Source organism: Gymnodraco acuticeps, unplaced genomic scaffold, assembly GCF_902827175.1.
Source record: "Gymnodraco acuticeps unplaced genomic scaffold, fGymAcu1.1, whole genome shotgun sequence".
Classification (NCBI taxonomy): Eukaryota; Metazoa; Chordata; class Actinopteri; order Perciformes; family Bathydraconidae; genus Gymnodraco; species Gymnodraco acuticeps.
In genome coordinates, this window is record NW_022989985.1 from 1,782,314 (window position 1) to 1,807,124 (window position 24,811).

General features: G+C 40.2%; 2 protein-coding genes across 7 annotated transcripts in view; one reads left to right on the forward strand and one right to left on the reverse strand.

Annotated features, from left to right (window-relative positions):
- The window catches only part of npc1l1 (NPC1-like 1), a 28,381-nt gene extending 7,440 nt beyond the window's left edge, over positions 1 to 20,941 (forward strand). For all 3 annotated transcript variants that reach the window (XM_034212523.1, XM_034212521.1, XM_034212522.1), the window contains 20 exons: positions 1,182 to 1,343; positions 2,119 to 3,030; positions 3,498 to 3,791; positions 4,066 to 4,289; positions 4,785 to 4,885; positions 5,229 to 5,401; positions 5,519 to 5,647; positions 6,484 to 6,666; positions 6,763 to 6,877; positions 7,415 to 7,680; positions 7,895 to 7,984; positions 8,074 to 8,264; positions 16,939 to 17,066; positions 17,174 to 17,303; positions 17,386 to 17,441; positions 17,591 to 17,741; positions 18,196 to 18,427; positions 18,994 to 19,107; positions 19,195 to 19,357; positions 20,058 to 20,941. In XM_034212523.1, coding sequence (XP_034068414.1) covers positions 2,194 to 3,030; positions 3,498 to 3,791; positions 4,066 to 4,289; positions 4,785 to 4,885; positions 5,229 to 5,401; positions 5,519 to 5,647; positions 6,484 to 6,666; positions 6,763 to 6,877; positions 7,415 to 7,680; positions 7,895 to 7,984; positions 8,074 to 8,264; positions 16,939 to 17,066; positions 17,174 to 17,303; positions 17,386 to 17,441; positions 17,591 to 17,741; positions 18,196 to 18,427; positions 18,994 to 19,107; positions 19,195 to 19,357; positions 20,058 to 20,275 — 3,795 coding nt within the window. In that variant the 5' untranslated portion in view covers positions 1,182 to 1,343; positions 2,119 to 2,193 and the 3' untranslated portion in view covers positions 20,276 to 20,941. The remainder of the gene's footprint in view (positions 1 to 1,181; positions 1,344 to 2,118; positions 3,031 to 3,497; positions 3,792 to 4,065; positions 4,290 to 4,784; positions 4,886 to 5,228; positions 5,402 to 5,518; positions 5,648 to 6,483; positions 6,667 to 6,762; positions 6,878 to 7,414; positions 7,681 to 7,894; positions 7,985 to 8,073; positions 8,265 to 16,938; positions 17,067 to 17,173; positions 17,304 to 17,385; positions 17,442 to 17,590; positions 17,742 to 18,195; positions 18,428 to 18,993; positions 19,108 to 19,194; positions 19,358 to 20,057) is intronic.
- Positions 20,942 to 22,951: 2,010 nt separating this feature from the next.
- Positions 22,952 to 24,811, reverse strand: part of LOC117543895 (rapamycin-insensitive companion of mTOR-like) — a 34,292-nt gene continuing 32,432 nt past the window's right edge. For all 4 annotated transcript variants that reach the window (XR_004568614.1, XR_004568613.1, XM_034212528.1 and 1 more), the window contains one exon: positions 22,952 to 24,545. Coding sequence is in view for 2 of the 4 variants with exons in the window: in XM_034212528.1 (XP_034068419.1) it covers positions 24,465 to 24,545 (81 nt within the window). In the remaining 2 variants the exon portion in view is untranslated. The remainder of the gene's footprint in view (positions 24,546 to 24,811) is intronic.

Sequence of the window (24,811 nt, forward strand, 5' to 3'; positions counted from 1 at the left end):
AAAAGCCTATATAAATAATTACAATATAGTGATGTTCCCTCAGTGTTTGATTTATTAACTCCTTCGTGGTATGCATTACAACAAACTAAGGATATTTTCACTTTATGCATGAACAAAAATAACATAACACTTTTATAAAACAGATTTTTCCAAGGAGTTTTTCAATTTAAGTAATATGTTGTTGTTGTGAAAAACTATAAAATACAATACACACATTTGATTTATATGAGGACCCCTTGGTGGTTCTAGGAATGTTTTATATAAAATTGTGTTTTCTATTTAACTTATTTTACTAAGATTATTTTTTTAATTAACCTTTTTTTATTTTTTTTATCTCACGTACCCCCTGCAGTACCCCAACGTACCCCAGGGGTCCGCGTACCCCCATTTGAGAATCACTGATTTAAGGCAGCAAAGGCCTAGTAAGTCTTTACAATATTTAGCCTAATGCTAAACTAAAATAAACACAATAGATATTGTGATGTGTTTTTATTTTGCTATTTAAAATCTTCCATACACCTGAAAGTGCTATTGAAATAGAAGCATAACACATATATAACATTAAGTAATCAAATATAGACTCGTAAAAATCGAGTTGTGTCAAGATGCAAAAGATAAAGTTAAAATGCGGACCTTTTAGAAAGGTTTTTAAAATTAGATGGGAAAGGTCTTTTAGAGAGGTCCATATGGATAAGTAATACAAAAAGTCATTTTTAATAAGTACATTTACAATATGTAAAGATGATCATTAAAGATCTTCTTTAATATAACAATTATATATAAATGTGTTACAGATTTACCTGTAACATGTTTAAACTTGAACATATTTTAATGTTTTACAATTGAATTGTCTAGCGATCAAGTGTTAAGTGTAGCTCACAGGGCAGGACACACTGTAGCCTGCAGCAGTAAAGTCACGAGTCAAGTTATGACGCACTCAACCTTTATTCATGGTAGTTATCATTGTAGTTATGTTGACTACAGTGTGTCTATTTGGTTCAAAAAAGCTGTACATTATAGACTACAAAATTGTGATACAACATGAAAAGTCAGTGTCTTTAGGTTGAGTAACTATTAACTTCCTTTATATGTTTCTTACTTCCTTTTTTTCACTTACCCGCAGCAGCATAATGTGGTTTCTCCTCCTGTGATTATTTGTGACGATTCTTTTTTACGTGCAGGTTCTGTCAGAGGCCCAACACGAGCGGGGCTTCTGCTCCTTCTATGAGGAGTGTGGTGACAACCCCTCAGTGGGAAGCGCTCTCCTCCCCCCCATCGTCCCCTGTCTGGACTACAGCCGAGCCCGAGCCCTCACAGGGAAGCACTACAGGAGACTCAAAGAGGTCTGTAGATGGTGACAGTGTGTCACATTTCAGCATTAAAACGTCTAAAAACAACTAGAACAAAGTTATATATGTTGTTTGGTTGTGTACTTATATTCCCAAATATTCTCAATTAACATATTTTAATTGTAAAAAAATCTGAAATGTTGAAAAACTACTTATTTAGTTGCTTTAAATGGTGATAAATCTCATTTGCGCAATCCCCAACATTGTCATTGTGTAGACATAAATTGATTTTTTATACTAACAGCTTTTTTAGATCGTGGTCTGTTCTAACTAAATATTTGTATTGGATGAAGGCACCAGCTTTTAGTCACATAGACATCTGTATCTTAAGTTAGCAGAGGAATAACCTTAGCCAACATAAGCGGCAGCCGGGCAGCAGTAGAGCAAGTCAGATTTTTTTACATAAAAGTAATTTATTCTCTGTTTTTGAACGTTTTTCATCGATGAGTCTGTTTTTTATGAGAGGAAGCCACCTCTGTGGATAATTCGGCTTCCAGTCAAAACCTGAATGATGAAATATGATTTTATCCTAAACTGTAGAATATAACTATTATCCCACGCTATATCATGATGTGACCAAATTCAGATTTTTGCAATAAAGCATAAAAATACATACTGTGAGTTTAAGTGGAGCCCAGAACAGGAATAAAGCATGGTAGACTAGTTTTAAGTGTTTTTTGTGAATTCTTAAGTAATAATTCTTATGTATTGCCTTTACAGTAAGTATTTGGGTCTGTCGGTTTATAAACAGCCCCTGTTCTTGCTGCAGGTGTGTCCCTTCTTGGACCGTGGAGAGGGCAACACGTTCGCCTGCTGCTCCACGAAACAGCTGTCCTCCCTGGAGATGAGTCTGACTCTGTCCAAGGCGGTGCTGGTCCGCTGCCCGTCCTGCGCTGAGAACTTCGCCCACCTGCACTGCATCAACACCTGCAGCCCCAACCAGAGCCAGATAGTGAAGGTCACAAAGGTCATGAACGTCACCAAACTGAATACAACCAAGGAGGTGGTGGTAGGTTACCAGGCGTTCCTCAGCACCTCCTTCTCAGACCTCTCCTTCCAGTCCTGCAAAAGTGTCAGGATCCCCGCCACAGGAGGCTTCGCCATCGGCACCATGTGTGGTCGCTACGGCGCCAAGCTGTGCACCCCCCAGCGCTGGTATGACTTCCAGGGAGACTCCAGTAACGGCCTTGCTCCACTAGACATCGACTTCCAGCTGGTACCACCGGGAGTCACTGAGGGACTACCTGCGGGGGTGATTCCCTACGCTGGACGGGCTCTCCGGTGTAACGAGACCACGCTCTCCGGGGGTCAGGACTGCTCCTGCCAGGACTGCCAGGAGTCGTGCCCCAGGATGCCGCCTCTCAATCTGCCCCCCGGCCCCTTCAGGCTGCTGGGGACCGACGGCTTCCTCGTGATTACTATCCTCTTACTCTGTCTCCTGTTGTTTTCCTTTATTTTCTACCTCGCCGTTGCTCACCTGGTGAGGACCAATAAAAGAAAGGATGAAGAGAAAGGGAAGAGGAAGGGGAAAGGCAAGGACCAGAACAGTAATGATGTGAATCAGCGGCTCATTGATCCGTCAGAGGTGACCTGCGCTGAAAAGAACAGCCTGGTTGCTCAGGCCCTCCTCAGCTTACAGTTTCGATATTGGGGAACCCTCATGGCTACTTATCCTCTCACGGTTAGTTCCACCAAAATTCTTGTTGAATACATAATAACAGACATTAAAATAGACATCTTGTTTCACTTTAAAAGTTAAAGAATATTTTACTTTTGTTGAACAAATTCTTGGCCGCGAAAGGCAATTCAAAGACTCTAAATGCAAAAAAGCTGCAAACTAAATGATAAGTCAATAATTGGAAACAATCGCCAGTCATATAATCATCAAACTAAATGTTCCATGCAAGTCAGCAGCGGCCTCTTAATTAGTTTGGGTATAATTTCATACATTTCTGACTTTATTGCCCCAAGTGGCCGTACCAAACAGATCAGTCTCGGGACACTGGGAAGCCAATCAGAGTACATTTAAAAAGTATTGTTCCATTGTTGTACAAACAAAAACGTATATACATCTTTTTAAATGCTTAAAATTCTTCACACTATTGTTTTGAGAAGTTGAGTTTCAGTTAATTTTTTTCTTCAATGAAGGTGCTCCTGTTGTCGGCTGCAGTTACGGCTGTCTTCTCTGTGGGCCTGAAGGACATCGAGCTCACCACGGACCCCGTGGAGTTGTGGTCTGCCCCGAACAGCCGCGCCCGGCAGGAGAAAGAGTTTCACGACACTTTCTTCGACCCCTTCTTCAGGACCAACCAGCTGATCTTGACAGCGCCGGGCAAAAAAGGCCACATTTATGACTCTTTGCTGTTTGGAAAGCAGAACTTCAGCGGGATTATCTCCAAAGATCTCATTATTGAGCTGATGGAGCTCCAATCACAAATCCAGGTAGAGAGCCTATAATCAAAGCAAAACATTCACCACAACACAGATACAAACATACAGAAATAATACGGACCTTACCCCAAATTAAACCCATCTTTTACCCCTCCCTACATCCCCTGCAACCAAGATTACACTAAAAAATATACAACTATAAAATTAGGAGTCCCTTGTCCACTGCTGTTGGGGTTTTTCGCCGATGTTTCTCCAAAGATGGTGGCCAGTTGGGCCTGTTGGGTATATTTTGGTCACACTGATGCCTTTTCTTTGCCCTTTTTAGAACATTGAGTTCTGGTCAGAGGATCTGAACCGCACTGTGAGTCTGAAGGACGTCTGTTTTGCACCGCTGAACCCAAGCAACCCCAACCTGACGGATTGTGCAGTCAACAGCCTGCCGCAGTACTTCCAGAACAGCCTGGACAACCTGAACGCCAAGGCCAACATGACGGAGCTGGGAGTGACCAAAGAGGTGGACTGGAGGGACCATCTGATCTACTGCCTCGGGTGAGCACGCATCTAAGTTATTTATAAAGCACATTGAAAAATACCACAGTTGGATCAAAATCCAAATAAGTGACTAGAAAAGTACATTACAAAGTCAGGATGAAAAAATCTATAACCTTGATAATAATATTATTATATTAAGAACGTCAGGGTGTCAAACTCAAATTGAAAAGCAACAGTGGATGATTTATTAAGGACTTTTACTTATATAAATAAATAGCCTTGCGTTGAAGTACAGAGAGTACTCAGGTTGCCAATCGGCCCATTTGAGAATTATATATTATTTTTCTGAATTATAAGTAATATTATAAAAATGCAATAGTGTGCTCATCATGGTTGGCTGGTATAGATGTGGCTAATTTCATTCACTCATAAAGTTAACTTCATAATGATTATTGTTTCTTCTGCTTTTATATTTTGTTCTAAATATGTAAATCAGCCTTTACTCTGTAATTTAACATAACCTTTTCTTCTCTTCTTCCATCTCCTCTGAAGCTCTCCCCTGTCCTTCAAAGACATCACTGCTTTAGGTTTGAGCTGCATGGCGGATTACGGAGCTCCAGTCTTCTCCTTTCTGGCTGTGGGAGGCTACGAGAGTGAGTGACTTTCTTCTTCTACACAGGAAATATCTGCACAATAAAAGCAAATCAAGGTTATATAGCACACTTCAAAGCAACACAATAACAAAAGGACATTGAAATGCAATTAAAACGCCATGACAAATTTAAAACATGCTGAAATAGAATAAGGCAATATAATTCTCAATGGCTATCAATAACAAGAAGAATAGTTACAGTGCAAGAAGTGAATTATTATTTGATTTAATAAAAGGCAACAGCAAACAGAAACCGAAGGCTGCTTCTACGCGTTTAGATCCTGAGAGGTACTCATGATTTAGAAGATGGATTCATTAAACAATTGTTATCCTGCTTTTCTCAGATGACGACTTAACTAATGCTGAGGCTCTTGTCATGACCTTCTCCCTCAATAACTACGCTCGTACCAACACCAAGTTCAAAGTGGCCATGCAGTGGGAGACAGAGTTCCTTAAAATTGTCCAGGATTACCAGAAGAGCCCGAGCGCCAACTTCACCTTTGCATACATGGCAGAGGTACAGTAAAATATGGAAACTCTCATGCTGTATCCTGTTGAATTCTCTCTTCTTTTTCTATCCTGTCATCATTTTATTGAACCATTTAGCCCCTAATTATTTTTCTTCTGTCTCCAGAGGTCTCTGGAGGATGAGATTAATCGGACAACAGCAGAGGACATCCCCATCTTCATGATCAGCTATGCTGTGATCTTTGTTTACATCGCTGTAGCACTGGGGGAGTACTCTTCATTGAAGCGCATACTGGTAAGACTTTAAAGAGTAATCCCTATCTTCTTTATAATGCAGTCATATTACTCTGCTTTGGTTTAGCCACTTGAGGTTGCTAGAGCCATCACTATGGTTCAGACTAGTCAAGAAATATTGGATGGATTGCCTTCAGTTTGTGTACAGGCATTCCGAGTCCTTCAGACTTTAACACCAGGCTTTGATAATCCCTTAGCTTTTCCACTAGAGCCAACATGAGGTTCACATTGAGGGTTTTGAGTGAACATTTTTCCCAACTACTGCATGAGTTGCCTTGAGATGTATCAAGACTGAGTTCTTACCGCAATGGCCCATGTTTGAAACCGACTTATGGCCCTTTGCCTGTAAGGTATTCCCTTTCTAACCACCATTGTTACTAACCCTGCTTCCTTGCACATTCATGAAGTCAAAATGTAATCACCATAAAAAAGAGTAAGGCACACAAGTTTACCGGTAACCCGAAAGGAGGTTATCACCTGCTTCGATGGGTTTTCAGAGAGATGCAGTAGAAAATGCATATACACACTCATTTTGGTGGAAAAAAAGGTTATCATCTTGTTAAGTTGTTGCTAGATAACATGTCGTTTTACTATAAAAAAAACAACTCCCAATGAGCCACATCCAAGAAGGTAAAACTGATAAGCCCCGTCTTATCACATGTATCGTATGATAAGGAGAGACATCAGCTGTATGGTGATAATCTCTACAGTGAAGCACGTAGGTTGTGTAGCCCATTATGTTATACAATACAGAAGATATGATACAGCAAAAGATATGGCTCTCAGAAGGTTCACTGAGTTTGTTCTACATCTGGATCTTATCTCTGCGTCCTGTAGGTGGACTCCAAGTTCCTGGTGGGTCTGGGTGGGATCCTGGTGGTCGGCTGCTCTGTCCTCTCCTCCATGGGCTTCTACTCCTGGATCGGCGTCCCCTCCTCGCTCATCATCCTGCAGGTCGTGCCTTTCCTGGTGCTCGCCGTTGGAGCCGACAACATCTTCATCTTTGTTCTGGAGTACCAGGTGTGTACTTGTTTGTGTACACCAGTATTGCTGACTTTACAGGATGTGAACTGTAAATAATTGTTGGATGTAACTCCACTCTTCCTTTCCTCGCAGAGAGATGTGCGGATGCCTGGAGAGAAGAGAGAGGAGCACATCGGTCGTGTGCTTGGAAACGTAGCTCCCAGCATGCTCCTGTGCAGTCTCTCCGAGTCGATCTGCTTCTTCCTCGGTAGGAATCTTTGCAATAAATACCCAAGTAAAAAAATACATGTCTGTGGAGACATCAAAAATATGTATCATGTCAGCACCCTAAAAAAAACTAAACCTTGGACCAAAATCTTCTTTTTGAATAAAGTGAAATATCAGATTTATAAATGTATACTTTCTTTAATAGATATATAACTATTTTTTTGTATAATTGTAGTTTTACTGAATGAGTGGTGTTTTAATACACTACATTCGACATAACAAGTTTGTTACCAGCAGTGAAACACTTTTTTTCAAAAGGCTAAACAACCCAACAATTGGGATTAAAGACGAATATTTTTTTAGATAAAATTGTGTTGAATTAATCTTTTTATTATATATTTTTACTGTTAAACTTGGAAATGTTCCGCCTCCCCTGGCATCAAGTTTGACAAATATTTTAATAAGAATACTTTTGTAACCTAGTCTTTATCCGCAACTGTGTGGAAATACAGGATTAAAACAGAATGAATAGACATGCAAAACATTTTCTATAACTGTATCTTGTTTTGTTCCCCAGGGGCCCTGTCCACCATGCCAGCGGTGAAGACCTTCGCTCTGTACGCGGCTTTCGCCGTGCTCATGGACTTCGTCCTCCAGATGACAGCTTTCGTGGCGCTGCTGTCCCTGGACGCCCGTCGCCAAGACAGAAACCGCTGTGAACTGGTCTGCTGTGTCACAGTATCGACAAAACGTCCCAACAAGCCTAACGAGGGCTTCCTGCTCCCGTTAATGAGGAAATACTACGCCCCTGTCCTCCTGCACAGCTTCACCAGGTTTATTGTGGTAAAGCTACATCCCCGTTAACTATAACATAAGAGAGTCATTCTGAACATAGTTTACCTCTGATGTGAAATCTAAGTTTAGCAATGACATCAAGTAAGATGATCATGCTCTCATTTAAAAAACGATTCCAGGACTAATTTAACTGGACATTGTATTGGTGTAAGTGGTGTAAGAAGTACTCAGTCATAATACCTCTTTACTGTTATCTCTTCAGATGGTGGTCTTCATCTCCATGCTGTGTGGATCTGTATACCTCATGTTTAATGTGACTGTGGGTTTGGATCAGGAGCTGGCTATGCCTGAGGTCCGTCAGCACCTCCATATACATTTCAATTAACGGTTGCTCACCAATTTTTATGTAAACTAACATATATTATTTATTTTTTGGTGCAGGGCTCTTACATGCTGGACTATTTCAAGTACCTGTACAAATACTTTGAAGTCGGAGTCCCTGTTTATTTTGTAACAAAGAAAGGCTTTGACTTCACCGCTGTGAAGGGCATGAATGCAGTCTGCTCCAGCGTGGGCTGCGATCAGTACTCACTCACCCAGAAGATCCAGTACGCCACCAACCACCCTGAACTGTGAGTTTATCATTTTCATGATCTATGTAGGTCAAACTGTAGACTATAAAAAAGATGTGCACTTTTATTTGATAACAAATTGTGGCTCAGCTAAACTCTTCAACCTTTTGTGAGGTGAGACACTACAGGCAAAACATATTTTTTCTATGCACTGGTCAATTTGGAGAGTTTGGGCTATTTCCGTTTCATAACATAAATTATGTTGGACTTGTCGAAAGAAAATATCCAAATTATACATTTAATTGTTTTTTTTACTAAACTTGGCTATTTGGCAAACTACAGAAGAAAAATATGAATAATATTTTCTTTAATTTAAGTACTGTGCTGATGGTGATTGTAGAGGAAACTTCTGTGTAGCTATGCAGTGGGAGTCACCGACTCAGGAAGGAGACACGGGAAGAGCAGTAGCTTTGATGTCAAACACATGATGGTTTATTTGGAGTTAACGGCCGGAGGATTCACATCACAAGTCCAAGAGTCAGAGGTTCTGACTTCACGGTAGAGTTGCCACGTCAATTCTGGAGAGCCTCTCTCTTGCCAGCCCATCTAACTGGTTTCGCAGAGAGTAAACAACATATTTGAGGAGATAGCCTAAACAGTGTGGGAACACAGAGCTACTTGCCTCGGACCCTTATGACCTCGAAGATTTTACCTTGGAGTCCACAAATACAGAGAAGGAAGTGTCCCAGTGTACCCACAACACAGACCATCTGTGACCCAGTATTGACCGGTCACAGAATGGGAACAATAACATTATTGGCTAAGCCGCCTGTGTCCTTAAAGAAGGTAAACAGACATCGAGGTTTGTCCTGTATGTTACTAATTGGCGTCTTATGATAATTATTTCCACAACAGTCCTCTCTTTTTATCATTTATGATAACCTAAAAACATTAGTCTAATAATAATTTGGTCAATAATTAACTCAATAGGCGTCTCCAGGTTCGAGTGTGGTCTCACCTTACATCAATTATATCACAAAGTGGAATAAGATTGAAACATTCAATCACAATGATTGATACAGCCAATCATAATAGGAAAAATCATCTCTCATCAGTGTTTGATCATCTTTTGTCAAAAGCATAATAATGAACACACATAAAACACAGGTGCACAATGGCTAAATATTTGTTTTTAAACTAATATATTTGATCATTTACCATTAGTTAATTTCATTCATCAAACTATAAAATCAAAACCAGCTTGCCGCTTTAAAGATTTACTTCAAGGCAATCACTAGTCAAAAGCATTTTAAAACTCAGGATCGTAAGAGATCCAGCTAAAAATGTACAGTTAGAGTATAGAATTCACACTGGTGATTTGATCAATCTGTAATCTGCAAAAGTGCAGTGCCCTCAATTTTAGGATTACTTTTACCGTTTACTCAAATACGCTTTAGTCAAGAGTAAGGCACTTAGTGAAATCAATACATTCATTTTAGTCAAGTACATTGTTCAAAATCTGAAAAGGAAAAGTTAGGCAAATATTCAAAGACTTTTGTAAAAACCTGGAAAGGAAGGATTAAACATTCTTAAACCTCGAATTATTACATTTGTAAATGCTACCACTGATCTGTACCAAATTAAGTCTATCAAGTATTCCTATTAGCCATACTTACCTGAGCTACTTATGGTACTTGGAAAGGATTCTTCTGTGTTTATCTAATGTTGAGAATATCAATTTCTTTAAATTATACTTCTCTAATTTGAGGATCAAATATGCTACATAATTGTTATATGAAATATTATAAATATTTGTTTTGGGCCAAAACTGAAATTAATCCAGTACTTGAAACATCATTGTAGGTCTTTCTATGCATGGATAATACATTAAAGAGTAGTGTTGTTAAGCCTGATTGCTGGATTCAAATCCACTAGAGTGCATGTACCTATCCAGAGGGGAGCCAGAACTTGATAGAGCTTGTCGCCGCACAACCAAACGTAATCTTGTGGCGAGCTAAACCCCACATCACTGGGCCAGGCCAGTTGTATTGCTCACGGTTGCGTTGTCGTTTTCCCAGGCGAGCCGTCATCACGAGGTGGGAATGCTCCATGGGGTGTGTGTGTGTATTCCTTCGGTCGATTTTGTGACACGGACAGTCAGACTCCGCACACCGGTAACACAAACGAGGAACCAGAGGGCATATGGAACCGCTCAGCTGGCACTTGCTTGTGATACCTTGTGTGTAGTGTGTTTTGGTGTATGTAGTGCAAGTGTGGTGCAAGTTGGTGATTAGGACACATCACTTGTTGTCATCTACTTCTGTTGGTGATTAGGACACATCACTTGTTGTCATCTACTTCTGTTGGTGACTAGGACACATCACTTGTTGTCATCTACTTTTGTTGGTGACTAGGACACGTCACTTGTTGTCTTCTGCTTCTACCGTTTCTCCTTTCCTGTGACTACGACCTTGCAGTGGCTGGCGTGGACCCACGTAGCTCTCTCTCTGACCCTTGGCCTTCAGAGCTGTCCTACTGTAGTTATTGGGTTAACACTTGATAGGGATGTTTTCCTGAGTGCAGACAACTCAAGGTAATGGATTAGCACATTATCATTTAAATACAAAAATAGGATAGGCCCCTCAGAATTATTTGGGAGCCTTCCTGACACATGCACATGCATAAATGTAAGGTTTGTGTTAGTCATTTAACATGCAAGAATCATAAAATCATCAGTCCAAAGTAGAGAAATGTTATTGTAATTTAAAGGTGAGCTCGTCCCTGTGAATATAACCCCTTCTCAATGATTCTAAATGTTATATTAATTCACCATTTACCGTTTGATAACATATTAGTTTATCAGAAATATTTTCCTCTTCCATAAAACAGGTTTGAGAAATAAATGTTCCAATATAAAATCAATTACTCAATATAATTGACTCTTCCCTCCCTTTTCTTACATATGTCTCATATGAAATAATAACTTAGGAGTCTATTTAAGCATGGTGTAATCTATTACTCGAGAAGACTCAGTATCACCTGTGTGCAGCTTACAAAAAAACAAACAATTGTGAGAAACATATATTATGCAGGAACTGTATACCTTTGTTGAAAAACAAAGCATATCTGATTTGGGAGGAAAAGCTTCTTCCCCTTAACATCTGAGTCACTACTGATGGCATAGCATGAATGATAGTGAGTGTCTGAGGGTGTTTTTACTGAGAAATGTCAAACACATTCAAAACCTTACATTTGAAAACTGGTTTGCATTCCTCCACTTAAAATGACGTTATCATTGGAAACAATAAAAGCTAATTGTTTTGATGTAGAATCTATCAATTGAATCGTTAGAGCAGAACAGAATGGTCGTATTGTAGCCTGAGTACCGTGCAGCCTTCAGTTTCACCAGGTGGAAACATTGTCCATATAATGTGAATACATGTAGAACTAGACATTAAGAGGCTCCTGACATTAGGCCTATTTTAAAAATAGTATGGGCTTTTAACAGCTTGCCAACCTACAGGCATCCTCTGCATAGCAGTATGAATAGCCTTAAAAAAACAACCCACTCTGCGGTAACGAGAGTCATATTTCTGAACCAAATGCCCTAAGTTAAGCCGTTAGTCCCATCTGACTGACCCAAGGGTTGGTGCTGGTGTGACCGGGAGGCTTCCAGGTGTTCTTTCAGTTCATGGCTTGGTGGGGGGAGTGGCCCACGTGAGACAGTATTGTTCAGTTTGAGGAGCGGCATTGTCTCTGGAAGCAGGTAATGGTGTCCATTCTCAGACCAGACCATTAATGTCATTTCATGTAGAGCAGCCATAGCATCTCTGTGACTGCACTCAGAACTGTGTCAGAACTGGGTGATTCTTAGTGAAGCCGTCCAAGGCCATAGACAGAATGGAACCACGTACCAACAAAAGGGACACAAGGTCATCACTGTCTCTCTTTACCATTGGCCTAATTGCACAACAAATTAGTGGGAAAAATGTGGAGCACTAATCCATCATCATGTGGAATGTTGAGTTCATCTAAATAATTCCTAATGGGTTGAAATTAAATTAACATTAGAACTAAAGTCAGTCATAATTGGACTTTGCACGGATCCGAATCTAAGCAATACACCATTTCCCCAGCTCTGTAATGAAAAGGATAAGAAGATTAGGTACATTACAGGAGTGTTCCACACCCAAACATGCACACTTATCTTATTCTAGTAGAGATTAGAGGACAAGGTCTAATGTTGTGAACAAAATGATCAATTCAAAGTTATTTAGTTTATTGTTATGTACCTAATTTAATTTAATAATTAATCTTGAATTACTAATAACTTTAAAGAAGGCAACAATTTACAATTTGGATGAAGTGATTACTCATCCAAAGTGTGTGTGTGTGTGTGTGCTTGTCTGCCCAAGGTTTCAAACATTTGGGACAGTACAGCAGTGAGAATGTTATGAGAACCAATCTGTTGTTTACACTAAACTCGAAGGAAGCTAGACTGGAACATTTTAAATAAATCAAAACACTTGCACATTAATTAAATACATTTCACATTTAGCTCGAGCTGGGTTCAATACTTTTCTTTATGGTATTTAAAATTGGGCTCGAGTAGAACCCCTGGATTTGGCTTGCAACACAAAGTGATACTGATCTCTGTAGGACTTGGGAGTGTTATGATTCAAAGTGCCTGTGAAAGAGAGGCCCTTGGAAAACAACACCTATTTTGTAACTGTAATTACTTATTTTAAAGAAATTGCAACATTATACTTTTAAAGAATTGCTCAATTAATTTAACACATTTATTATGCACACAATAAAAACTTCAACAAATATATTGATCCTGGCTTAACCAGCGACCTTTACTCTGTTGTTCATAAGCTCGGTTTCAGAAAACTTGTCAGTAGTTTAACAACTATTTTAATTTTAGTATTGTCTATGGAGACCAATTGGTTGATACGAGAAATAATTTGGAGCAGTTTAATAAAGAATGTTAAACAATTTTTAAAACTGTAATTGAACTTCAACTTATATTAATTACCTGATTCCAGTGGCCAGTTGGAACAGAATAATTAACACAGTTTCCATTTTGCTGCAACAGCGCAAAAGGTTTCAATCAACAATTAGTATTATGTCTCAGTCTAGTTCTGTCTTATCTGCTTTGTTTCGGAATGTGTTCAATACATTACGTTTTTATTCATTATTACTATACAATACATAGATTAAGAATAAATGAAACAAATAATACAACATTGACCTAAAACCAGATTTTGCAACCCTGATCTCCTCAGGCAGGTCTCTGAGGGTCTCGGGGCGCAGGACGGGCATAGGGTTTATACAAGGTCACAAACATATCTTAACATACCAGCAATACCATCTAAGAATGGATTCTTAAAGCAATATAATCTTATTTTCTTCTTACACCTACAGCGCTCACCCTGAACAGTGTGCTTCTTGTTTACATGTTCCCCTGCACTCAGAGGCAGGACATAAAAACACTTTTTTATTTTTCTCAGGTCATTTACTTTTGGTGAGATAATTAAAGTTTAGTTCATTTTACCCTGTCTATGGACTGATTCATTATTAGTTGTTACAAAACATACACAAGACGGCGGGACAAACCAATATAGACCCCCATACAAACAATCAGACAAACAAAACATGAACTCTTAATAAACACCAGCGCGACAGCAAAGCTCTTCAGCTCAATTTAGTCCGGATTTTAGAGATCTTAGAGGGGGTGGGGAATTCTCTCCAGTGCGGCGTCTTCTCACGCCTCACCCTTGCATACAAGTTATTTATCGGTGCCTGAAAGCCGTCCAAGAGCGGTAACTAGCTTATCCTCTTGCGACAACCACTAGGCTATTTGTTTCTAGTGGCGCTGTGCCCCCCCGATCGGAGCCCACAGACTTTTCCCCTGCCCTTTCTCTCCAAACAACAGCTCAGTTGACTGTAGTCCGTACGACCAGCCTATATACACTTGCTATCGAGTTCACCTCAAGGTGAAACACAGTTTGCCTATGCTTGCTTGCCACTACACACCTCTGATCAATTAGCCTATAATTTTATGTATGCACTCCTGACCGCCACCTGCTCCAGAGAGCCGTAGCACATCGGGTGATGCACGCACTTCGCGCTGGCCCGTCTAACCATGAGAAAAGCGGTCCTAAACAACGAGTGCTTTTAGACCGTCCCGTTTGAAGGACGGCGGTGCCGTGAGTTAAAGCCTATACGCAATAAGCTGTGACTTTCTCCCTCTCAGCCTGCACTGCTCCAGCCCCACACACACACGGGGAGGTTTTACACACACACGCAAGGCTGCAGCTGGAGCCGTGTTTTTACAGAGAGGTGATAGCAGCAAATATCTTTGGCTGCTTATTTTCAACTGCTATGTTTAGCCACTAAGACCCTCAAAATCCGGCGATTTGTTCAATACAAATCTTTTACATTGCTTTCAATTCACACAGAAGCTCCACTTCACTGATGCCCTTTCTTTAAGGTATCTCTAAACATGAGCTGTGTATGCCTGTATGGCACTTCCGTCCCGAGCAGCACACACAGAGGAAATCAGCCAGGACTGAGTCCCCAGACACTGATCTCCTGGGTTTATCATCCCCAAATGTTCATTAACCAAAAGGAAACGCAGCCAATCAGTTTCACAGGTAATTTTAGGATACCGTCAATCACAGATTCTGATAAGGCAATGTCCAAAGTAGATTTGAAAATCACACTTACCACAATCTGAAGATCTGTTGGCATCCTGCCGACAACGCCAATTTGTAGAGGAAACTTCTGTGTAGCTATGCAGTGGGAGTCACCGACTCAGGAAGGAGACACGGGAAGAGCAGTAGCTTTGATGTCAAACACATGATGGTTTATTTGGAGTTAACGGCCGGAGGATTCACATCACAAGTCCAAGAGTCAGAGGTTCTGACTTCACGGTAGAGTTGCCACGTCAATTCTGGAGAGCCTCTCTCTTGCCAGCCCATCTAACTGGTTTCGCAGAGAGTAAACAACATATTTGAGGAGATAGCCTAAACAGTGTGGGAACACAGAGCTACTTGCCTCGGACACTTATGACCTCGAAGATTTTACCTTGGAGTCCACAAATACAGAGAAGGAAGTGTCCCAGTGTACCCACAACACAGACCATCTGTGACCCAGTATTGACCGGTCACAGAATGGGAACAATAACATTATTGGCTAAGCCGCCTGTGTCCTTAAAGAAGGTAAACAGACATCGAGGTTTGTCCTGTATGTTACTAATTGGCGTCTTATGATAATTATTTCCACAACAGTGATATGATGCTTTGATGGTATATGGGTTAAAACAAATTGTACATGCCATGTCTCACTTTAAGGCCAGAGGAACATGACAAAAAGAAGACAATTATTTAGTCCTGTGTGTTGTGCTTTCAGGATCAATTTGGCGTTTATCTCTGTGAATTATTGGGCACTTTTAGATATAATAAAAGCTAGTTTTGTAAATTACCAAGAGTGACCAGGGCCTACTGGTGAGAGTAGCTGCTCTACATCAGCCAGTGGCTCAGTGCTGATTGGTTCTCTGCCTTTGTCCTTCACATTTCTCATTTTACAGTGACTCTTCCTTGAACCTGCTGGTATCATGGTAGCAACCTCTAACATACTATCCAATCAAATCAGTTAATGGTTAACTCAGTTACATGAGCTTCACTGAGCAGATAAAGGCTGCCACGACATAACCGTGCCATTAAGAGCCAATACCCAGAACTCCCTTATCATAATTACTGACTGTTTTATTCGAAATATTTGGTTATGGTTATGACCGGGCTGATTATTAGGTCTAAAAACACTTGGATTGTAGCCTGTATCCTGCAGTACAGCATATTTATTTTCCAACAAACAGACAAATGAATACACTTACAGGAGAGAATTGTATAACCTAGTGCTCACTATCTGATTTTGATATACTATCAGCGTTCAGCTTGACTTGAAGGCCCTTTTGAGAGTCAGAGGGATTATAATACGACCTAAATTGTTTTCTTCGCAAAATAAGGATTATAGAGCTAGTTTATTATCCTCATTATCAGTTGCTTACCTGCAAACTGCAAAGCTCTTCTCATAAATAAGGAAGCCCAGAATTATAGTGTGACATCAAATAAAATCAAGGTCAGAGACAAAGAAAACGTTGAAGCTTGATAAGATATTTATTCAGTTGAGTCTCCCAATGCTTGCTAAAATAAGATCAAATGGTGTTCCCATTCACTGCAATGTGTCAGGAGGATGTATTCATAGTTTTACATTTTGGGAAATATACTTATTTGCTTTCTTGCAGAGAGTAAGATCAAAAGAAGTCTCTGCACGGCAAGAACTGGCTGATCGCTGTAGCTTCATTTTTAAGGAGCATATTTATATTCCCTAGCTGTTTATACTATCAATATGACATGTAACAAAAATACCTTTAAATGGTTAAATGTTCTCTGCAATGTGTGCTTCTACATCCAAAGGCCATTTCAGGTCAAATTCTGAGGAAAAACTCAAAAGATCCAGGCGAAGTGGCATATCTGTTGGAAATATACTAGATAAACGGAGTTGCATCACTTCCCTTTGAGAGCTGTTATTAACCTCATCACCACACTGAGTGTAGACACTGTGTCCCTTGTTTGTGGAAAAAACGTTTTTTTATATGTATTTTTAAAAGTTATAAAGATAAGATTATGGTTTCTCACATTAGTGATTTCCCCCCCCCTGTCCCTAGATCATACTTGGGTATTCCTTCTAACTCCTGGGTGGACGACTTCATTGATTGGCTGAACCCAGGATCCAAATGCTGTCGTCTGTATGCCTTCGGCCCAAATGCTGGAAAGTTCTGTCCTGCAAGCGAATGTAAGAATAACCACAGTAACAAACTCTCTTTACATTTAATTTCTTTTGATGATGAAAGCTATTATCCTTCTTTTATTCATACCTAATCTGCTTTTATGTGTCAACAGCTGGTTTTCTCTGTCCCAAGAAGTGCATGTCAACTCCTCCAGATGGCGTCCTCAGGCCCACTAAGGAAGAATTCAACCGCTTCCTGCCTGACTTCCTGGGTAACAGACCTGACCTGCAGTGCCCCAAAGGGTGTGTTAGCGGCACATGTACACACTTTAAAACATCACAACATGAAAACAATATCATGACTGCTTATTATCTCTTTCAACAGAGGTCTTGGTGCCTATGACAAAGCGGTGGTGATGGATGAAAAAGGAGAAATTATAGGTTAGTCATTCAAAATCTAAGATATATTATGTAGTTTGTTTGTATGGAAGCTATAAAATCAACAACTATTCACATGAAATGGAAGAAGGGCCTAAATTCAATAAAAATAAGTGGTTTTTTAATGAATGTTTTCTTCCCTGTGCTCCCAGCCTCTCGGTTCATGGCGTACCACACACCGTTAACCAACTCGCAGGAATTCACTGCTGCACTCCAGATGGCCAGAGAGCTGGCCCACAACATCACAATGAGCATGAGGAAAATCGAAGGCACCTCACCCGACTTTGAAGTATTTCCTTACACGTATGTACATTCATTTAACTGTATCTTACCTTGATAATTTTACAAAAACGATTCTTTCTTATTTCGTGCCTCTACTGTGACTTGTTAACATGCTTCAATATTCAAAGAGCTCTTTAGTTTCTCATACTGCCTGTGCTGCAGCACCTCTTTTTACCCTCTGTCTGAAACCAGAGCCCAGTCTGCTCTGATTGGTTGTCTGGCCGGCTCTGTTGTATGGTTTAGAGATGTCCCGCCCCTTAAAAGTCCAATGGAGGCGTTTCAGGCAGGGGGGGAGTGTGTGGGAGAGAAACTCTCCCTACCTTGAACTTCAGGATTTTAGCCTTTGCAGACCATTTACATGCACACAAACCTTTATAACACACTACAGGAGAGAGAAAACCCCATAATAGGCCCCCTTTTAAACCTTTGCTGTCTGTCATTTCTGACCATTGTTTGTCTTCTCTCCTTCCTCCAGGGTGACCAATGTATTTTATGAGCAGTACCTGACCATTGTCCCAGAGGGACTGTTCAACATCTCCCTGTGTCTGCTGCCCACCTTCGTGGTGTGCTGTCTGCTGCTCGGTCTGGACCTGTGCTCCGGCCTGCTCAACCTCATCACCATCATCATGATCACCGTGGACACTGTTGGGGTCATGACTCTGTGGAACATCGATTACAACGCCGTCGCCCTTATCAACCTGGTCACGGTAAGACAATTAAAGAGGCGCTGCGCTGATCTTACATATGAAGATAGTTTTACTGGTAATAAGGAGTACTTCTCATCCTGTGAAGACAGTTGTATGAGGTTTTCTGTTTTACTAAAGGGATTTATTTAACACAATATGCTAGGTTAACTGGTTTAGCTGTGAGAACACAGTTGCGAATATCAATATTATTCATTATAAAGGAAGAAAAAACAATATTGTTAAAGTAACCCATAGTTTTAAAAATTCTCCGCCAATTCGGGTAGTTGCATTTTTTTTGGAAAAACATGCAAACGGTGTTCCTAGTTCCAGATTAAGGTGCTAGAAATCCAGATATTTTAGCCTCTGCTGCTCCAATTTCAATCTTTTTTAGATCTTCAGTCATTTGTTAGGTCCCCTTCATTATGCAGGTTGAAAAAATAAATTGCTATAATCTTACTTTAGTATTTTTTACATGTCTTGTAGACAATCTGTGATGTTATATGTCATTGTTAGAAGAGCAAGATGTTTCAAATACATTTATATGCTAATTTCTTACTCTACTTGCCTACTCTCTGTGTTGTTTGCAGGCGGTGGGCATCTCGGTGGAGTTTGTGTCTCATATGACGAGATCCTTTGCACTCAGCACTAAACCAACACGTGTAGAAAGAGCCAAGGAGGCTACAGCCAACATGGGCAGCGCGGTGAGTTAACCATAAGACAAACCAGTGCACAAATTGTTAAATACAAACATTTGATTTTTATAAATATATGTATTTTTGACCCTGTAGGTGTTTGCTGGTGTTGCTATGACCAACCTGCCAGGCATCCTCGTGCTGGCGTTTGCCAAAGCGCAGCTCATCCAGATCTTCTTCTTCCGATTAAACTTAGTCATCACACTTTTGGGGATGGCTCACGGACTCATATTCCTCCCTGTGCTGCTCAGCTACTTTGGTAAGTACTTTATAGGTGCGTGTTTATATATGTAACAAAGAGGTTTGAAAAGCTACATTGCAGTTTATCTCAGTTTATCAATTCTTGAGTGAGAAGTTTTAATCTTTGCAATTAGCATTTACTATGAAAATTGCTCTTGTTCTGGTACGTGTGCAAAACAGTACAATTGTCGACAATTTGCAATATCAATACTTGCATGCGACTAATTTATCATAACTTAGGAGTTGATTCTGAGTGAAATTATCCGATTTTTTTAAATGTCTAAACATTCTTAAATCGTTTGATCAATCACTTGCAAAATACATGTTCAATTAAATGATCAAAATCTGTAAGGAGGTACAAATAAATGTTTTATTAATTTAGCTACTGAAGACCCTAATCTCAAAAGCTCACTGTGATATGAAATAATATATAACTAAAATAAAAATGAAAGATCCCTGGTTGATTAGCATGGTGAAAAAATATCCAAACATTTTGCCGAGTACCGTTAAAACAGGGTGAAAGCAACTTTTCCGTTTGGTGGCTTTTGGCAAATAAACAAAAACAAGGTTTTGAAGCATGAAAAAAAAAATTGATGCAATAAAACTTGTGACAATTGTATTTAAACATTTTCTTTTAAACTGATTAAAAAAATTATGCAAAGAGATTTGGAGAAAATCTGAATATATTTGACTCACACCTCGTTGTTTTCCTTGCTCAGGTCCTGGTGTGAACAAAGCCGTGCTGCTGCAGCTCCAGCAGGTCAAAGCGAAGGCCGCCAGGGACCTGGAGATGAGGAACAATATGAGACATATCTATGATAACCTGAGCTTTGAAGACAGCGAGATAAAACAGGACCCTACAAAGGACGCCAGCAGTCCTTCTCAAATTGAAGAGAATCAAAAGCAGGAGAAAGAAGAGAGGATCGATAGCTTCTGAGCGCCAATAACAAAACTGTTTTAAAGCTCTGATGAGTAAATACTTGTGTAGCAAACTGAACAAGGATGGACACAGAAACAGGACAGAGATAGCAAACAAGGAGTCAACTATTTGGCTCCCTATGGAAATCATTCGCTTTACTATGTACCTCAATCAGAAATGGACCAGTGGGACTGAAGACAAAACCACAGTTGTGCAATATATCCAAGCAATGCGACAAAGAGAGTCAACCTTCCTGCCTCCACATGAGAGAAACTACACGTCTGCAGCCGGGCTAGATTTGTTTTTTTTTATTGTGGAATTTCTTGACAGGACAGGAAGTCGACACATGTTCTTGAATTAGTCATTTTGTAGTTTTTGTATTAAATGTAATTATTCTGTATGTGTGAACACTTTACATTAGCACTGTTTAGAGGGATTTAAAGGAACACACACTCCATCTTTTCATGTTATAGTTTCTTCAATAGCATAGCATGGAAAATTGCTGTAAAATAAAAAAAATATTTAATGTGTTTAAACATTTAGAATCATCATTTTTTATAATAATTGTATTTATGGTACATAGAAGAAAAGCCTCGACACACTAGTTTCTTTAAAATCCATACAATTGTATGTGACTGACAGCTATTGTGTATTAAATATATAAATAAATATGGTAATCATTAAGTTCCATCTGTTAATGCCCTTCCTGTACTTTCATGCAAAGGTTTCTACTGAAAAGTTATTAAGCAGAGTTTTGTTTGTTCTATCTTTTTTTTGTCCTTCCATGTGTCTGGTCATGATAAACTGCACCTCTTCTTTAGAGGCTGCCTTCAAATGCTTTTGGGGTTTCCCCTTCCCTGTAGAGTGTTATAGTTTGTATTTTGTTGGTCGAACGCACTTATTGTAAGTCGCTTTGGATAAAAGCTAAATGATAAAAGCTAAATGCAATGTAATGTAATGTTATAGGTTTGTGTGCATGTAAAGGGTCTGCAGATGCTAACATCCCTGTGTTCCCTCCAGAAGGAGTTTCTCTCCCACACTCATAGTGACATCACTATGAAACAATCGCACTTCTATTCGCTAGCGCTCCAACTCACCGACGAGATAGGGTAAGGGGCGGGACATCTTTAAGTGGTTGACCAATCACAACAGAGCTGGTCAGCTAACCAATCAGAGCACACTGGGCTCTGGTTTCAGACAGAGGGGGAAAAGAGGTGCTGCAGCGGAGGCAGTATGAGGAACATAAAAAGCTTTTTGAACTTTAAAGCATGTAAAAATGACACAGTAAAGGCACAGAATACAAATATGAACCTGAAAATGAGCATAAAAGAGCTCCTTTAAGAAGATGAATAGATAAAGTAAAAGTAAAAACATTTTTACCATCACTCACTGGCTTCAGACCCAATCATTGGTTGTTCCTAGTCTAAAAGTACAATGGGAGCCAGAGCCTTTTCTTATCAAGCTCCAATTTTGTGGAATCAGCTTCCAGTTGGTGTTCGGGTGGCAGACAGCCTATCCGTTTGTAAGAGTGCGCTTAAGACCTTCCTTTTTGATAAAGCTCATAGTTAGGGCTGATTAGATTCAGCCCTAGTTTTGCTGCTATACTGTAGGCTTAGACTGTCGGGGGACACCTTACTTCTTCGTTCTCTCTGTCTGTACCTGTGTACTCTCATGTTCAGAATAAACCAGCTTCCCCCAAATTTCTTTTTGGTGTATCTACGCCGGGATCCTGAGTCGTGGCTGATCCTGTTGCTGTGGTCCTGGATCCTAAGTCCTGGATCCTGAGTCCTGCATCCTGAGCCCTGGATCCTGAGTCGTGGCTGTGCCTGTTGCTGTGGTCCTGGATCCTGAGTCCTGCATCCTGAGCCCTGGATCCTGAGTCGTGGCTGTGGTCCTGGATCCTGAGTCCTGGATCCTGAGTCCTGCATCCTGAGCCCTGGATCCTGAGTCGTGGCTGTGCCTGTTGCTGTGGTCCTGAGTCCTGGATCGCGTCTCCTGGATCCTGAGTCGTGGCTGTGCCTGTTGCTGTGGTCCTGGATTCTGAGTCCTGCATCCTGAGCCCTGGATCCTGAGTCGTGGCTGATCCTGGTGCTGTGGTCCTGAGTCCTGGATCCTGCATCCTGAGCCCTGGATCCTGAGTCGTGGCTGTGGTCCTGGATCCTGAGTCCTGCATCCTGAGCCCTGGATTTCGAGTCGTGGCTGAACCGGTCTCTGCGGTCCTACCTGACTCACCATACTACTTCCCTGATGGCTCCCACAGGATTGTTGACATCCTCGTGGATTCATCTTCTTATTATAGACACATGCATTTCCAAACATTTGGAAATGCATGTGTCTACCTATGTTGTAAATGTATTATCTTTTCAATTTACACACGGCATCTATTGCACGTCTGTCCGTCCTGGGAGAGGGATCCCTCCTCTGATGCTCTCCATTTTCCCCATTAATTCTTTGGAGGTTTTTCCTTGTACGATGTGAGGGTCTAAGGACAGAGGGTGTTGTATTGTCATACTGATATTCTGTACAAACTGTGAAGTCCACTGAGACAAATGTAACATTTGTGATATGGGGCTATATACATAAACATTGATTGATGATTGATCAGCGATTCTTCATTGTCATAACTGAAACATTAGTAAAACTCAGAAATAATTGACAAATAAAACATTTAAATAAATGAAGAAGCATCAAACGTTTTGGGTATTTCAAATTTTGTTTTATTAACAATGCATCCCTTTGATAGGATTGTATGTTTCTTTAGGTCATCAATGCCCCCAAAAACATACTGTACACATTTTACAAGGGAAACCACGATTCAGGCAACAAACAAAAGAAGAGAAAAATCTTTTTTAAATTATAATACAGTCTTGAGGAAAAAATATAAATAACTTTTTTTTTCTTCTCTGGTCGAGCTCACTCTATGGTACAGACATATAATAAATAGATCGGATCTGACATCACTCAGCTGATCTATGAATCATCTTTCTATGAGTCCATTTGTGTAGCAGCATTATAGCAAAAACAAGCCAATGGAAACAGAGATCCCCAGTTTCCCTGGAAACCTTTTACAAATCCTTAAGTCATCACACTCCCCCTCCTCCATCTCAGCCAATGACAGACAGTGATATTGCATTGTGGAAACAGATTCAGGGGTCATTATATTCCAACAATGTGATGGCAGCATGTAATGGCAATCTATTATTATTATTATTTTTAAGTTACAAGCAAGAAACACGTTAAGGTGACGTTACAACATTGCCATGCTTGTTGCACATGCAGTGGAGGTGAAGCACAGAGGTAAGAAGCAGAGATTTGGTACTAAATCTGTAATGAATCAATCTAGAAATAACTTATAATCTTTCCACAAGATTAGCCCACCTCCTGAGGAGCTGAAGAAAAACATTAAAAAGGTCCTAAGCAAGTAAAGGATGGAATAAACTAGCATTCAATCACATGCTATTCTCCTTGTGTACTTATATAGTGCTTTAGAAAATACAATACTAATGATGTTTGATTGTCTGAGATACAAGTCATAGAAAAGTAATTGGCTTTCTGTGCTGACGAGAGGCTACAGGTTGTAGGAAGAGGTGAGGAAGGAGAAGCAGGTTATGTGGGGCGAACAGATCACAAGTCGGGGTGAGATATGAACCAGGAAGGCTCCACATGAGTTTGAAAAACAGCAGGACCCTTCTGTAGTGTTTTGTTTCATAAGGAGAAAATAACGCGGGGGGGGGGGGCAGAGGAATCACTGGGTAGACACAACAACATGCCTTATTCAATTCATTACAGGAAAAACCACCATCTCCGGAAAGAGATCAAATGTTACTTTTTTCTTCTTCTTTAAAAACACAACGAGAGCCTTTGTCCTAATGATCCTTTAGCATTATGTTGATGTATTATTGTGAGTGTTGCTCAAGATTGCCGACCCTTCTGAAAACAGTATTTGGTAAAACTGCTCCCCCCTTTTTCCTGTTAAAAAAAGTCTTGAACAGCGTGTCGGGTTGAATTGTGTTTACAGATATCGACATCCTTCGTTTCCAAGAAAGGCGAGCGATGACCACTTCCTCTTCTTCCTTGGCTATGGTACTCGGTCTGAGTAACAGAAACATTCCAGACGCCTTCCTAACGTTACATATTATACTCTGTCAGTCCATTTGTTCATGTTGGTAGGGTGGCAGGGGACACATGAGGAGGAGGAGGAGGAGGATCAGGATTCTGCAGGAGCGTCTTCGTCCTCTTCAACAGGTTTTGGTATCTTCATCAGGATCCCCTCTGCTTCCTCGTACATCTGGGAAATAAGGACATGGGGATGGTAGACAAAGACGTAGAGTTTCAGATCATGTAGGGGAAGGGGAGGTATAACCACAATTAATGTAATAACTCGACAAAATGTAATGCATGTTCAGTCCGTTTCATAGTAATACTTGATATTGTAATACATTATGAAATATTGCATTGGTTATTTTATTTCGTTTGATGTAGGTGGAGCAAACTAAACATTTACTTCTTTATACTATAAATATCTGAACTAATTATATATGTTATAATTAATTT